General features: G+C 44.8%; 1 protein-coding gene across 5 annotated transcripts in view; it reads right to left on the bottom strand.

The window, feature by feature from the left end:
* BCAT1 (branched chain amino acid transaminase 1) overlaps positions 1 to 16,301 on the bottom strand; it is a 95,387-nt gene that overhangs the window by 59,827 nt on the left and 19,259 nt on the right. For 2 of the 5 annotated variants that reach the window (XM_045184268.3, XM_045184269.2), the window contains exon 2: positions 5,820 to 5,891. In XM_045184268.3, coding sequence (XP_045040203.2) covers positions 5,820 to 5,891 — 72 coding nt within the window. Of the gene's footprint in view, positions 1 to 104; positions 126 to 5,819; positions 5,892 to 5,964; positions 6,101 to 7,754; positions 7,898 to 16,301 lie in introns of those variants that run through there. The other 3 variants (XM_045184270.2, XM_045184274.2, XM_045184271.3) reach the window with 3 other exon arrangements.

Here is a 16,301-nt window from a genome sequence, read left to right as displayed (position 1 = left end):
AGAGAATGAACACCAACATATTAATCCTCTGTTCTGTGCCGAGGAAACAATGAACAAAGGGAGCTCTCACTGAGAGAGAGATAAATAGAGCAATAGGAAATAACCTCACACAGCAGAATTTCATCAGCACTCCACAGAGCCAGCTCGCCCCTCACACATGACCAACCCCACGAGCATTCAAATCACAGACAATGCCATCACTAACTTTTTGATAGTCCTAGAAAGCTGACAAAAACCACAGGTGAAGGCTTTTGGCCAGTTATAAAACATTAACCAGGCACAGGTTCAACCTGTTAAGAGGTTAATAAGGAAGGTCAAACTCCACTTCTTTTAACACACAGAAGTACCTACCCACCATCTCCATCCCCAAAATCAAACACAGAATTTCACTTTATATCATCAGCTTTTGTTATTTTCAAATGACGTAACAACTTCTGATTAATAATTTACTATCTTACAGCTGCCTTATCATTTGGTATATTATGAATGATAATCCATTTTAATTTTAGAATAATATTCAGGTTTAAATGTATTTTAAAACAACCAGAAAGCTCATTACAAATCTAAAATTGAACACAATATTTCCTCTAAAACTTGTTCCCTATTTCTGGCATTCATATTCCTTTCTACTTCTTTACTTCTTAATCCTGAATTTATTGAACAAGAAGAGTAAGCCTGTTTATTAAATTTTTTACTGTAAAGAAGGAAAGAAAAATGAAAAATATAAAATCTGCTACTACCCTGCCCACCACATTCCTTCCCACTTCCTACAGATGGCCTCCATTAACAAATTCATTATTTATTTTCCAGTATTTCTTTGCATTGTTGTTATTTTCATGGTCACTTATCACTCTTACATTCTCATAGCCCTTGGTGTCCTACATTAGTCACTGAACTGAGACACTTGTCCTTTCAAGTGTTTCTTTAGTAAGTCTGATTCCTCGATTTCTACTACCCTCTCAGGCACAAATACCCTATGTTTCCCCCCTGTTCAATGTCCATGAACACTTTCAATGTCTGCAGATTCCAGTCCAAATATTTTAGCCCAACTAACTCCCTTTTTCAATTGCACCTCTCACTAATGTGCTGCCTAAGTCTTTTATTATTTATCAATGCATTCGGCCACAAGTAAATCAAAACCTAACAGGGAGTTAGTTGGTTTTCTCACATTAACACGTCTGGAGGAGCCAGGTCTGGCAATACTCTGGATTGTCTGGAAGGTTCTCTGATTTTCCTGGCATTCTCCTCAGAGTCAAAAAAGGCTGCTGCAGTGGTGGCTTCAGTTTTAATGATCTGACCACAGTGTAAAGAAAAAGTGGAGAGCCCCTGGCCAGAGGACTCAGTTGGTTAGAGCATCATTCCCATATAACAAAAAAGTTGCAAGTTCATTTTCAGTCAGGGCGTGTACGGGAGGCAACCAACAGATGTTTTTCTCTCTCTCATGCCCTTTCTCTAAAATTAATAAACATAACCTCAGGTAAGGATTTAAAAAAATGAAAAGAAAAATTGGAGAGGACAATACCAGACATATTCATTCCCCTTAACCACAAAGTAAAAATTTACCAGAATTTTCCTTATGCCTTATTGGTTAGAAATGTGTCAGATGAACCTCTCTAGGTGCAAGGAAGGTGAGGGATGCAAGGTTGTCACCCAAGGCTGGTCAGTGAACTGCAGTACGGAACTTCTGTAATAAGGAACAAGGAGAGCTGTATTTGGGGTACACATTAGCCTAGTGCTAGAAAACCGTGCCTGTCCTTAAGAATTCTTGTTCATATACCTTTGTTTAACATGGAAGGAAAAACAGAAGGACTAAAGCTTGGCTACAGAAATCTTCCCCCTCACACACACACACACACACACACACACACACACACACACACAGTTTTCCTCTCTGCCATTTCCTCCACTTGTAGCACTGGGTATGAGATGTCTCCAGTTTATCCAGACTCTCTTCTTTCTTCCTCCAGCAGTGAGTGTGGAAACTGTAGCACCCCATCTGGCTCGGCAATCTATGCTAGTATCCTCAGCTTTCAAACTGCCTAGCACTAGCTCTACCTACTCTTCATACAGCCAGCCCCTCCATACAGACAGCTCACCCTCCAGAAGGCTTGGTTTGGCTCCATCAAACCCTTTTAACTGATGAGAACAATTGAGAAATGGGAGTCACGCTTCCTTATTGCACTGGCCTAACTCTCATTTAGCACAGTAACTATTATATGTATCATTTATGTTGGATTAATCCAGTTCTAAATTTCACAGAACTTGGATTCATCTTCATGGATGGAAATTGACATAATAGACTGCTACCGTTTTTATTTTTTAAGTAATTGTACTTACTATGTTTCAAAAAAAAACCTTTTGGTTGTTGTTTTTACAAACCCTGAAAGAACCAACATTAAGAACGGTCATGACCCGGTATGTAATTTTTACTTTTCCGAACACTCTCCTTAAAATACCTGTGGACTCCCCATATAAGCCAAGGCCCCGAGAGACCAACTTAGTCAATGGCAAAGCAGATATATTGAATAAGGTGTTTTTATGCTCAATTTAGTGTTCTTGTAATAAAAACTTGCTAATACTAGCTAACTTTCTAGAAACTGAACATAAATGATGATATTACCAGGTACTAGTTCTATTTTAGTAAACCACTACATTCTGCTCTAAGGCAAGCAATTTCTTAATGACGGGAATGGCAGCCTCGAACTTTCTCATTTGGGTGTAAGGGTTGCCCTATAGGCACTTCTTCAGAGTAATGCACTATTTGGTGGCTTTGGAATTTCACCAAGAACTCCGGTTGTCCTTTATTTGAGAAAATTCCTGTCATTCTGGAAACCAAAAGTAACAGCTGTTAGCCTGAGTTCAAAGAGAAATTACCTAATAATAATAAATTTAAACAATTAGATGTTATAGTTGAACTAAATGGAAAAGTAGACAATATTAATTAACAATGTGTGATTGGTTTTGTGTAGGTATGAAATGCAGTTCTAAGGTAAATATCATTGGCAAAAAAAACAAATTTCATAAACAATTTTAATGAGTGTTCTTTAAAAACCAATTCCTTTTTCTAGATTTCCTTCCCAAGTATGGATAAATAAGTAACTACTTGTAAAATCTCCTGCATAATTAATGTCTCCTTCCAATGCACTCTATTCCCCGGTGACTTTAAGTCAGAATGTTTTATATCATTGGCTTGCTTGTGAAAGAATTTGGAAGGCCACCATGACTAGATTGTGCAATGACAAGAAATATTGACAAAAACAGGGCACATTAAAAAACAACCATTTCCTAACTCAAAACACATGCTTGGGTAATCGTTTGCTCTGCAATAGGGAAGCCAGGAGCAGGCTAGTGTGACCTGGCTGAGAGCACCAGGGGACTGCATCAGCCAACATTCGGGCAAGAGCTTCTGCTCAGCACTTAATGTTGCATCTGCATGTCTCTGCACAGGCCTCGACACAAACTTTCCAAGACTATCGCTGCACTACTACTGTATCAGAAATTGCAGAATTTTGTTCTACAATAAGTGCTTTTTGTTTTAACTCTATTTGAATGGGTTAGGTGCCCTGTTATTATCTTTTAGAGATGAAAACTAATAAGGAGGTATGAAGAGGAGAATACCGACTTGGAGTACCACATTCTGTGGAGATTTATAAAGCAGGGGGAATCGGAAGAAGTAGACAGCTGACCTTTTTGAAACAAAGAAGACTCTGGAGTCCACAAAGAGATCCCATTGGATTCCCCAGTAACAAGGCATCTCACTGCTAGGCCCCATTGGCACACTGCATTCTCATTGTAGGATGACCGCTTCAAAATGCGGGAGGGGATGCAATGCGAAAATTATCCAGTAGAGCCCCGAAAGTCAATGTAAAAGTTATAAAAGGGGTAAATCAAGAAAGATGTTAAAAAATGGGTCAAAAGCAAAGATGGTCCTTTAAAATCCACCACTTCCTCTCAAAATTATCAATTTCTTTTTTCATTTGCTTCATCACATATGCACTATGAATACGACCACCATCAGAACACATTTTGATAGGTAAATTCATGAGTATAGAACATCGATATGCCTCCATCAACTAAAATCCAATAAACAGAAGTCTAAATTAACAAATAAAGACATTATTTACCTTGTGAATCCTTTACTTTGTAAAATAGTTACTCTATGTATGAAAGTATAAAGAACGTACTCCCCCCCCTTTGGGGAAGCACAGCCATGCCTTTCCCTTCCCCCTCTTCCTCCCTCTCAGGCGTGCATCTCCTAAACTCTAAGGGACCCCAGGAGTTTTGCAGCCAGGGGAGCAGTGGGCAGCAGCAGCTTGTCCTGAGCTAACCCCTGAACCTATCTTGAAGGCCCCTTTTCTCTTCTCAGTGAGCTGACAGCAGCCCCGCCTAGGCTCTCTTCTGTTGCTTCTTCCATCCTAAGCCCTTGTTTCACTCTCCCCAGCTTTAATAAATGTATTCCCCAAAAAGAAAGTATAAAGACCTTTTGGGGAAAATTGTATTCATCTATATACCCTTTGAGTAATCTATTTACTGTATAAGATGACCCTTAGAGATGATATCAAGTAAGAGTCCCTTTTATTTCATTCTTTCAAGGACCCGTATCTCAAAATCAAAGTCCCCAAAAATGTATTAGCGTTTAGTCTTAATAGAGAAAGCAGACTGGCTACAAGGTTATAGAGGATATTCTCTTTAAAGGACCACTAATAATATGGACAAATAAAACCCACATACTTATTTTTGTGAAGAAATTACTATATTTTATTGTGTTTTGATTTTTTAAAAATCCTGGGTGCAGGGACCTTATCTTGACTATGTCTTTGGATTTCCAACGCCTAACACAGTCCCTGGTACGCAGGAAAAGCTGGAGCGGGTGGCTGTAAAACGGATGGGTCAAGTTTCACTGCCTCTCTGAACCCTGCCAGACATGAGATCATGGGGACACTCTGTGCTGTGGATGACCACTGACAGTGCCTGAAACAGGCCGCAGGAGAGCAGGACCCGGCATGAAAGGAAGCAGCAAAAACCTCGGTGGTTGGGGAGGGGAAGAGGAGGCAGAGGTGGAGGTGATGATCACTATAGACAAAATACCTTACATTTGTATTTGTATTGGTTTCAAAGTACTTTTACAAGATTCTTTTTCAGTTGCTCCTCATTACTCTTCTGTAAAGTATGAGATTTAATATATAAAACCATAATTCATTGGGAAAAGAAAAAAATGCAACACTTTTACTGTAAAACATTAGGTGCTACTTAAAGAGAAAAATCATGAGTTTAACTTTTTCCACAAGTGGAGTGAGAGTTATATAGCCAGATAAACCTTTAGGTGAATATTCATGAACTGATAACTCTCCAAAAAATATTTATGATTTATGAAATACTATAAGCAATTATTAACTGCTAGGTAGTTTTAGATGTGATGTATGTACTCCTCCCCAAATTATTTTTAAAAGGCATAGAAACACATCAAACTACTTTAGCTGTGGCCAGTGTGGCTCAGTTGGTTGGACTGTCCTCCTATAAACCAAAAGGCTGCAAGTTTGATTCCTGCTCAGGGCACATGCCTAGGTTGCAGGTTCAGTCCCTGGTCGGGGTCCAAGCACAGAAATGAGGTAGCCTATCCCTGTTTCTCTCTCACATCGATGTTTCTCTCCTTGTCTCTCTTCCTCCCTTCTCCTCTCTCTACAACCAATAAGCATGCCCTCCAACTGAAGATTTAAAAACAAAACAAAAAAATTACTATATAACCAGCAGAGTGAAAATTGCCCCACATGTCAACAAAGAATGAATTACTTCAGCTGAACTGTTGGCACGCAATTTACCTTTAAAGTTCTCACGACGGCATTTGATCCTGCTTCTCCGGTACACTCATCCAAGCATCCATTATTGCAGTCCTTAAAGAAGAATGAAATCCATTAAGTAAAACCAGGTGGGAAACAGGGGCCTGGGGTAATCAGTATCACTCACCATTACAACCGAGCTCTGCGGCCGTACCCAAGCAAACAGGAAAAGGAGGCCGGAACCCCCAGGCACAGCCCCAAAGGAAAAGGTCCTGAGAGTGATGTCCTTCACTTCCCACCCTGCCCCAGGTCCTGACTGGTTTTGTCTTCCACGGCTGGCTTCTGCGGACTGTTTAAAATCCAGGTTAGCCCTACAGAGCCACGGTTCACCAGCAAAGAACAAGAAGGCAATTGTCTCCCTTATATCTGAGCAAATAGTCTAGTCCAGGGTTTTAAGCCATTTATAGAAAAATCTCCTGGGTGCGCTCAGCCTCGTGGTCTTGTCAATCTCTGGCGTACAATAGCGAGCCTGGAAGAGGGATGGGGAGGAGAGTGACTCGTGTTCTCCAGGGCGGGCAGGGTCCTCCGATGCAGGCGCATGGACACCAAACACCAGAGGCTAAGGACAAAACTTCATGGAACTGGGGGTAACGTAAAAGATAAAGACCCAATGGAAGAATGGCGAATTGGAAAAAGATATAGACCTTTAAAAAAATTTTTTTAATACAGCCTAATCTGCTAAGTAACTGCGGGAGAGAGGGAAGAAAGGGATCCAAGGAGGCAGAAGGCTGCGGGCAAAATATTTTGGGGCGGCAAAGGCACGTAGGATGTGGCTGTCAGTTCTGGCAGCCCAGAAATCCCGCTCCCGCCTCCTTCCCCCGAGCGGTTTCCATGGCGACTATCCCGTCCCGCCCGGGTGACGGTGCTCTAGGCGCTTGGGGCACCATCACCATCACCGCTGAGCGTTAGACGAGGCCGGCAGGGGCCTATCTGAGGCGGAGTTCGCAGGCTAGGGCCCCAGATTTCCCGCAGGGCTGTGGTGAGAGGAGACCCCTCGGCGGAGGCAGAACGGCGGTGGAGGCGAAGCTGAACGTTGCAGGCAGGGGCGGCAATGCGCCGGGCCAGGCCCGAGCGCTCCCAAGACCCCGAGTCTAATCCACCCCCCTTGGTCAAACGCCGGGGCTCCCGGTACCTGGCGGGCGAGCGCCGCGGCGGCACGGAGCGGGCTGGCCATGGAGAGGCCCTGGGAGCTCCGGGCTGCACAGAACGGCTGCGGCGGCACGCAGAGCGCGGCTGGGGGCGAAAGCGAGCGGCACCGACCACGTGGAGTCGGCTGCCACCGCCCCAGGCCCCGCGCAAGGGCGAGACGCAGGAAACCCTGCATCCTCTCACGCAGCCCCTCCACCCTCCTGGTCCCTCGTGAGTCGGGAAAAGCAAAGCCCTAGTCCCTGCCGCCGGATGTTTCCGGCAGGGGCACAAGAGTGCGTGCCCCAGGGACCACCTTTCTGAGTGCAGGCCCTCCGCTAGCATCCTTACGAACCAATAGCCCCTGGGGGAGCAGCCCAGAAACGCCCCTCGACTAAAACAAAGGCAACCTCGGGGGAAAATATATCTACGTAGGGCATATTTTCCGTTGACAAACCAACAAAAGGCAGTACCCCATTCCAATACCCTCTCCTCATCCCCCCCCGGAGTTTGCAGCCCCGCTCGGGCAGTTGTGCATGGGGTCTGGTCTGCCACGGACAGCCACGTGCAAACTAGGTCGGATTGTAACTCGGTGTTGCAGGGCCACCAGGCTCACATCCCCTTGGAGCTGTTTCTACCCAAAGACCTTGATGCCACAGGGATCCACCTCTTCATCATTTTCAGACAAAATAGATCATCAATGACTCCCAATGAAACTGTTTCGACAGTTTTCTGATACAGGCCTGTTTGAAATACTACTGGAACACAAAGAGAAAAAAAGAATCGCAATACCTGTTGAAAGGACAAAGCTGGCCCCATTTGCTATTGTGGCACCTCGCTGAGCAGGCCTGTCTCCTAGTTAAGCAGGACTGGCGTTTTACTCTTCTGAGCTTGTCCCCAGCACTGGAAATTACTGGAAGCAAGAACAGAACTAACCTCGCCCAGCAGCCACAGTCAGAAGATAACATTGTAACAAACTGCAGGTCAACGCCCCACACAACAGCTATGGCCCCACCCTTTTTAATCCAATTATAACCCAAAGAAAGCTTGAAGCCCCCACCCCTTAAGGCTGGTCCATCTCTCCACACCATACCTCTCTCCTTTCTCAGAGACTGAATAAAAACTTTATTCTCCACACTTTCTTCTCTTTGTGAATTCCTTCACAGCCAGTGTCACTGACTACCTTAACTCTTTGGTGGCCCATATGGGGACATTCTCTATTTCTCCCTCTCTCCAGCCTCCGGACACTTGGGACTAGGGGAGCAGTGGGCAGTGGAAGCTGGACCTGGGCTAACCCCTTAACCCTGTCTCTGTGAGGTTCGGAGAGAAGATTCTAATCCTTCTCCACCTCTCCGGACTCTGCAGACAGACTCCTCCTCAACCATCTTAATGGCCAGAGATTGGTAGGTCTCTCTGAATCTCGGGACGAAAACTCCTATACAAGGTGATAGCTTATACCCATGTCTCATCGTAAACCCCAGTACTGAGTCTATCACTTTCGCAGGGTGTCAGCTAGGAGGGATGCCTCCAACTGTCTCCCTGATGGTTTGGTCTGCTCTCTGGGTCTTTTGAGTTGGGGATGCCCTTCCCAAACCTCCCCCCACCTCCAGCTGTTCTTGTCCTGAGATATCCTTCCCTTTTCTTTTTTGTAGTTCTCACCATGGGCAATATTCAAATACCCCACCCAAGGAATCCCCATTGCGTTGTGTACTTAAGAACTTGAAGGCTTCTGACCTCAAGCCCAAGAGCTTGATTTTCTGTTGCAACACAGCCTGGCCTCAGTACAAACTGCGTGACCAGGAAGCCTGGCCCATGAATGAGTCTCTTAACTATGATACTCTCCTCCAACTTGACTTGTACTGTCACTGCTCTGAGAAATGGTCTGAGGTTCCTTACATTCAGGCCTTTTTCAAACTCTCACCATCCTAATCTCCACAATTCCTGTCACGTGTTCTTATTATCCCTACTTCCCTTCCTCCTCCATCTTCCCAAGATTTGGATGACCCCTCTCTCTCTCTGCACCTCCTCCTCCATATCCCCTGTCATGTGACTCTTCATCACCCTTTCCATCTGCTCTCCCTACTCAGACCTCTCTCCCTGCCCCCTCTTCTGATTGTGTTTCTCCTGGCCATACCAGCGCAAGACATCTCTTTCAGAAACCTCCTAAGCCTGTGACCCAGTTCCCTCTCCATGAGGTTGCTGGATCGGGGGGCATTATTCCCTTTTCAGTATCAGACCTCCCAAATCGAGGTCAGACTTGGCAGTGTTTCGGCAAAACCAGGTAAGTTTACAAAGCAGTTTGAATATTTCACTCTGTCCTATGACCTCTCCTGGAGAGATATTCATATTATTTTTTCTATGTGTACCAACGTGGGAGGAGAGGCTGTATTTGGCCGAAGGGATGGGAGTATGGGGATGACTTAAGTCGGAGGCAGCCTAATACTTATGCCTCCGGCACCATGGCCGTCCCTGACCAGGACGTCAATAGGGACTACCAAACTAATTCCCCTGACCACAGTAAATGGGATCACATGCTCCCCTGCCTCATAGAGGGAATGAGGCGGGCCACTTCTGAGCTTGTTAACTATGACAAGGTCATGGGCCTGCTAGGCAAATGGAGCCCCAATAGCCAAAGGGACAGGCTATGTCCTTTCACCTATTGTCTCCCCTGATGTGTCTTCCTGGGGACTGAGGGCAATGTCAGCCTAAATTATGAGTCTTCAAAAAGGCTTTTAAATCAGAAGTGGTAAATCAGGCTGCCTTGAACTGGGGAAAGGAGGAGGACACTTAATTGTAGGTAAAAGAAGTTAAATCTGGTCTGGTTTTAGAATTGATTTTATACAGTCCTAAAGGTAATATAGCTATAATTTTATTAGAAAACAATATTCCCTTTCTCCTCCCCCAACCCTCCTTCATACAAAGAACAGAAAAGCCTCTTTCACTGGGGTGGAGTCCCAAGCTACGAAGATCATGTAGCAGTTCCAAAGATCATGTGGCCAGGCAGGTCTCATCGAGGAATGTCCCCAGAAACCTAGAATCTCTTTTTTTTTTTTTAAATCCTCACCCGCAGGACATGATTAATGATTTTAGAGAGAGCTAAGGAGGGAAGGAGAGAGAGAGTGAGAAAGAAACGTCTGTCGGTTGCCTCTCACGTGCTACTGCCCCAGACCAGGATGGAACCAGCAATGTAAGCATGTGCCCTCACCTGGAACGGAGCCCGCAGCCTCTTGGTGCACGGGATGACACTCAACGCACTGAGCCACCCGGCCTGGGCTGGAGTCTGTTTCTAAAGAAATTTAAAATCAAATTAAAAAATAAAGACAAAGTAAACTCTAGCCCTGGCCAGGTAGCTCAGCTGGTTAGAGCATCATCCCAATACGCCAAGGTTGCAGGTTCGATGGACGGTCAGGACACATAGAAGAATCAACCAATGGATGCATAGGTAAGTGGAACAACAAAATTGATGTTTCTCTCTCTCTCCTTATCAATAATAAACAAATAAAGACTCAGTAAACTCTAGAGCTGCCAGTTGGAGACTCCTGCCCAAAGCTTAAGAATAAGAAACCCTTAGTCAAAGAATTATAAACAACTTTTTTTGCATTCAAAAGGTTGATATAAATGTCCGCACCAGGCATTCATTCAGAGGCTGTTACTGTTTTAAAGGTAGCCTCAACTACACAACTTCAACTTTCTTGCCATTTTAAAGGTTACCTGTAAATCTGCCCTTTTCAGTCAAGAAAGCACATATAACACAAGAATGGTGTCACGAAAGAGTGACCGCGGTGCCACCTCTTCCTGTCAGAGCCCAAGTCTGTGCAAGTGCCATCTCTATTCACTGCTCCACTTTCCTCCCCCTTCAAGGGACTCTAGTTCGACTTTTGTCCAATTGTTCTGTCTAAACAGCTTTAGGTTCCTAATGGCCTTCATTTTGCTCAACGATGGTTTTGCTTCCTGTGCACTCTCAGGGCTGCATCTATATGCTAATGACTTAAGTCTATACTTTTTCATTCTACCTCTTTCCTGAGCAGTAAGCACTTAACAGTGGGAAAAAACCTATCTAAAATACCTGGATGTGTGTTGCATTTGTGACAGCGCCGGGCTAGGTGCTGGGGGTGCAGCGGGAGCCTATGTCCACCCCATTATCATCAACTGCCTCCACCCCAGGAGAAAAAGTGCTGCGTACGTTAAAAAGTGTTAACTAACCTCACAGAGGTCAAATTGCAAATGTAACAAGTGCCACCTATGCTTTAAGGGCCTCTAATAATGGAATGTAACAGATTTAGAAAGGTCTCAAAAGGCTTTCCAGCAATGGATTTTTTTTAATGGAATGTATCAGGGTAACACTGATTAACAAAATTATAAAAGTTTGTGGCGCAAGGTTCTATAACACATCATCTATACACTGCATTGTGTGGTCACCACCCCAAGGCGATTCTCTGTCCATCACCATTAATTCCCCTGTGCCCTCCTACACCGTCCTCCAGCCCCATCCTCCCCCTCCTGGCAGGCAATCACCACACTGCTGTCCATGTCCGTGAGTTTTTTCTCTTTTTCTTTTTTGCTCCCTCCCTCCCCCCATCACAGCTGTCATCCTGCTCTTCCAGCAAGGGATTCTTAAGCATCTGGAGGATTAAAAAAAAAAATTGTAAAAGAAGGGGTGAAGAACATCCAGAATGAAAATGAGTTCCAGGCCAGAAGAACATCTCTGAGAAGGGAAGGAACCTGGTGACTGCAAGGGTCCAGAAAAGAGCCAGGGCTGGGGTGGAGACGAGCAGTGGTGCTCAGTCCAGGGCGAGGCAGGAGGGTAGGCAAAGGGGCAAACATGTAGTGTTCTTAGAGAGAGAGTTAAAGGGTAAGGTTCCCCCACAAAAAGGTAAAAGCATGACTGTCCCCTCTGGAGTCTCCAAAAACTGTAACCAAAAGTAGGCCCGGCTGCCTGCCACTACAAAACTGAATACTTGAGAGTCAGGTGCCAGCCACCTGCAAGATGGGGGACTCACATCTCAAAGCCCATCTCTACCTCTTAGTAGACAGAGGTTTTTTATAAGGAGGGAGAGGGAAACAGAACAAAGAGGTCAAGGGAGGGGGGTGAAAAGTTCTCTACATGCAGATGAGCACAGTCCATTCCGATAAGGCAAGTGACGATCCAGGGAACATCATCCTAGTTTAGTGAGTCTGGCCGCACGTCATCCTGGATCCACGGATGAAGGTCAGCAAATCTCCTGGAGCTGGGATGCTTGAAGAACAGAATCTATTATGTTTTTAAACTAGTTCCTAGGATACTTATTCTAATGTGCTATTTATTCAACTATACGCCACATATTAGTCAGAGTCAGCACTTACAGAATCAATGTCAAAAGAATGGTGGGGTGGGTTACAATTTCCCTCCATTCCACAGCCACCCCTCTTTCCCTGGAGATGGTCTCCCAGGTGGGCCCCCCCCCGCCCCACTCCCTTCTTCCCCTATCCAACATATCCTTCATGCTGTCATCAGAGTATTCACTTTTAAAAACTTTTTCTAAACCAGTCTCTCCCTACCTTGAAAAATACCTGCCAGTGTTTCAAGAAGTTACAGGCACTTTGAATAAACATCTCTTATCTATTACTCAAAAAGCGCCCCCTCTACCACAACCACCACATACCACAGGCCCTATTTTATAGGTTTGCAGAGAGGCCGGCTAAATTTCCCAAGATCAGACACCTGTAGGTCAAGTCAGTTTTACCACAAGGTTGGCAATCCTGCCTACAGTTCCAGTGGCTCCGATTATGATTCTGCACCCCATCAGTAAAAATTTGAGCATGTGTAACATTGTATTTTCCAAAGATCGGATTGTATTTTCCAAGCATAACTGCAACCTTACCTTTCATTGCAAATGCTCTTCTGCTCAACCCCATCATGAGGTGGAGTTTATTTTCCCCACCCTTTTGAATCTGGGTGGGCCCTGTGACCTTCTTGACCAGTAGAATATGGCAGAAGTGTTAAGAGTGATGCTGTACCAATTCTAGACACACACTTTTAACTGACCTGGCAGCTTTTGCTTCCTTCCTCTTGAGGGCTCTTGGGTCTTCCCCATTTGGAACCCAGTCGCCTGCTGTAGGAAGCCCAAGGCCCAGTGAGAGACCATGTGCAGGCTCACCAATCAGCAGTCCCAGATAAGCTCCCAGCCAACATGCAGCGTCAACTGCTAACCAAGTGAATTGTCTATCCTGAACATTCAGTCCAGGTAAGCCTTCAGATGACCGACACCTTGTGAGAGACCCCAGACTAAAACTACCCTGCTGAGCCCAGACAATCTAGCAGACTGGCTATACAGCAATGTGACCAGAACAGCATGCAAGCCTAAGATGCTTATCTAGTTATTTATGAAAAGAACCTAATACATGAGTCATACAAAAAAACAGGACTAAAAGAGATGACATAAACATGAAATAATTAGCATTTTAAAATATTACTCTAATTATGATTGTTTTCTTATACCATCGTTGGCTAAAGGTCCAATATACACAAGGGCCAAGGAATCATAAATGATAATAGATAAAAAGGCCTTTTCTTTTTAAGAGTTTATTTATTTTTAGAGAGAGGGGAAGGGAGAGAAAAGGTGAGAGAGAAACACATCGATCAGCGACCGTTCAGTTTGCAGGCCGGCACTCAGTCCACTGAGCCACACCAGCCAGGGGCATATAAATGCCTTTTAAACAGTCTTGTGATGATGCCAAGATCCTGCGGCCCACTGTTTGCCAGTTCTGACTGCATCACTGACATTTTTATCTCAGAATATGGATAATGGAGCACTTGTAATAAGAAATGGGAAAATAGCCCTGGCCAGTGTGGCTCAGTTGGTTGGAGCATCGTTCCATTACCGTAAGGCGGTAAGGTTTGATCCCCAGTCTGGACACGAAGCATCCATCCCCTGTCCAGGCATGACCGGGACACAACAAATCCTCCATCAATGTTTCTCTCCCTCCCCTCTTCTTTCTCTAACAAGTAACGAAAAACTGTCTTTGGGTGAGGGGAGGGTTTAAAAAAGAAAGAAAGAAAAATATTAACTTTTTTTTCTTGTTTTCTGCTTTTTCCTTTATGAATATTTTCTTTATTCTGGTTTTATGCTGTTAATTTTGTTTGCAGAAATCTTTCAAAGCCAGTCGTTTCTTTTGCAAGGAGCATTAATTAACACTGGATGGCATGAGCTATAAATCTGCTTAAACGGGCTCACGTAATCACAGTCACAACTTGCTAAGCGGGTGCACTCACAGACTGCACAGTGACCCCTCAGAGCAGGGACGCCAGCTGCCCTTCCCCCTCACCAAGACGCTGCTCCGAGTCTGTGACAGTGCGATAATGGGGCAGGCTGAGCGGAGAGTGCCTGTGTCAACCCATGTGGGTTACATGTAAGTACGATTTAATTTTTTTCCTACATGTTGTAGAAAACGTAAGTATATATAATTAATGCTTCTGACACCCCAGTGTCTCCATTACCCATCCCAGGTGCACACACTCCACCTTGAAACTACTGGGCTCAAAGTTTGAAATCCTGAGTTCAGTCTGGGGGGCTCTGCGTGTGCTGGAGCTGCCTGTCTTTATGAATTTTCTCTTGCTTTGTCTCTCCATTTCTTCCCGTTGTCCTCATTTGAACTCCCCGTTTCCTGCGTACACAGAGGAAACGCTTACTCATGCAAGTGCCTAGGTCATCTCAAGATGCCCTGAAAAGGGATGACAGGTGGCCAGGGAGACATAACCAGAGAGTCTAGATAGAGAGATTAGAAATTGCATCTCATGTTTGGAAACAACTCAGGTTATGGTTTTTCTTTTGACTGAAATAGAATCACATATCATCTTCTGAGAGGGAGAAACTAATCCTAACTAAATGAGGCTGGTTTCTTTAAAATCCAAGATACTATATCTAGGATCGCTTTGGAGAATAATTTATTTTACACCAGAACAGAAGTAGCTGCTCTGCTTTCAAGAGTGTAGGTTTTTAATAAGTATGTGGTCAATAGGGAAAATCAGGAAGTAGATGATGATGGACAATGAACAAAGGGTAAATTACGTATTTTCATAAGCTATAATCTTTTGGGAAAAGTTACAATGCTTTTCCTGTGAGTGTAATGTTTGTTCAAGAAAATATAAAATACCAGCTTCTCTCAGATATGTCCCTTTTGCTCTGTCAGAAGTAAACAGGGCACTTACCACTTCCTCCTCTTTGAGATCATTCCAAGTATGGGACAGAGACACAGACAGGATGAGAGAGCCCATCAAGCTGAAAACGCCAAGGGCACAGCTCATGTATTTGTCATTCCTGTCGTGCCTTTTATACACCTTGAATACTTGAATATTCACATGAAACAATGAAGCACGGAGCCATACCACCTGTCACCTGGATGAATAAGGGCTTCTCACCAGGTCTGATGATTTACAGACCACAGTCGAGGGGATGAAAGAAGTCTAGCAAAATATGTCTTGCTCCTGCTGTCTCCATCGTTAACATAGACTGAATGGTGGGTACCACCACACACACCAAAACTTCCGGTTTCGGGTGTCGTCTTCCACTGGAGTGGGAGCGTCAAGTACCAATGAGCCAAAGGCATGAGGCCTGATAAATGGGTCTGTGGTGGCTTGATTACAAGAGGCTGAACTGATGCAATAATCTGACCTCCCTTTCTCTAGCCCTGGTGGTTCTGTAGCTTGCTGGACAATTTAGAGTGAGTGAAAAAGAAAATGCATTTCTTTTGTAGAGTGGGAGAGACGAGCATTATGAAAACAGAGGTGGGAAAAGAGTACTGGCGAGATGCTTCCTCCTGTAGGCAAGACTCAGGAAAGACTTAGATAGAGGTGGAGAACCTGAAAGCGAATTGACTTCCTAACACTTGTGGGAGTCCTGCAGTTTAACCCGCCGCACACTAGAACACCTGGTGGTTGCCCTGCTGGTTGACAAGCCAGTCCCCTCCCGTCTGGGCAGCAACTTTATTGTTTGGGATTTCCAGTGCTTAGGACACAGTCTCGCACTCTGTGTCCCTTTCCTCCCTTCTGTAACTTTCAGCCTGTGGAAAATGCCATGGGTGCTCACTCTACAGACTGCCAGGTGCACATAAAGGAAAGCATGAAGGAAGGAAAAGGGCAATTGCTATAACGAAACAGACGGGCACCTCGTGGACAACAAACATTTAGTTCTCACAGTTCCGGAGGCTGGAGCCCGATGCCTGCATGGCTAAGTGAGGGCTCTTTAGGGTTGCAGACTTTTTGTCGTGTCCTCCAGTGGTGAAAGGGGCAAGGGACCTCTCTGGAGCCTCTTTTATAAGGCATAATCCTCCTGCTGAGGGACTGGGAACCTCCCAGAGGCC

Source organism: Desmodus rotundus, chromosome 3, assembly GCF_022682495.2.
Source record: "Desmodus rotundus isolate HL8 chromosome 3, HLdesRot8A.1, whole genome shotgun sequence".
In the NCBI taxonomy this organism is placed as follows: domain Eukaryota; kingdom Metazoa; phylum Chordata; class Mammalia; order Chiroptera; family Phyllostomidae; genus Desmodus; species Desmodus rotundus.
This window is presented reverse-complemented; position numbering and strand designations above follow the sequence as displayed.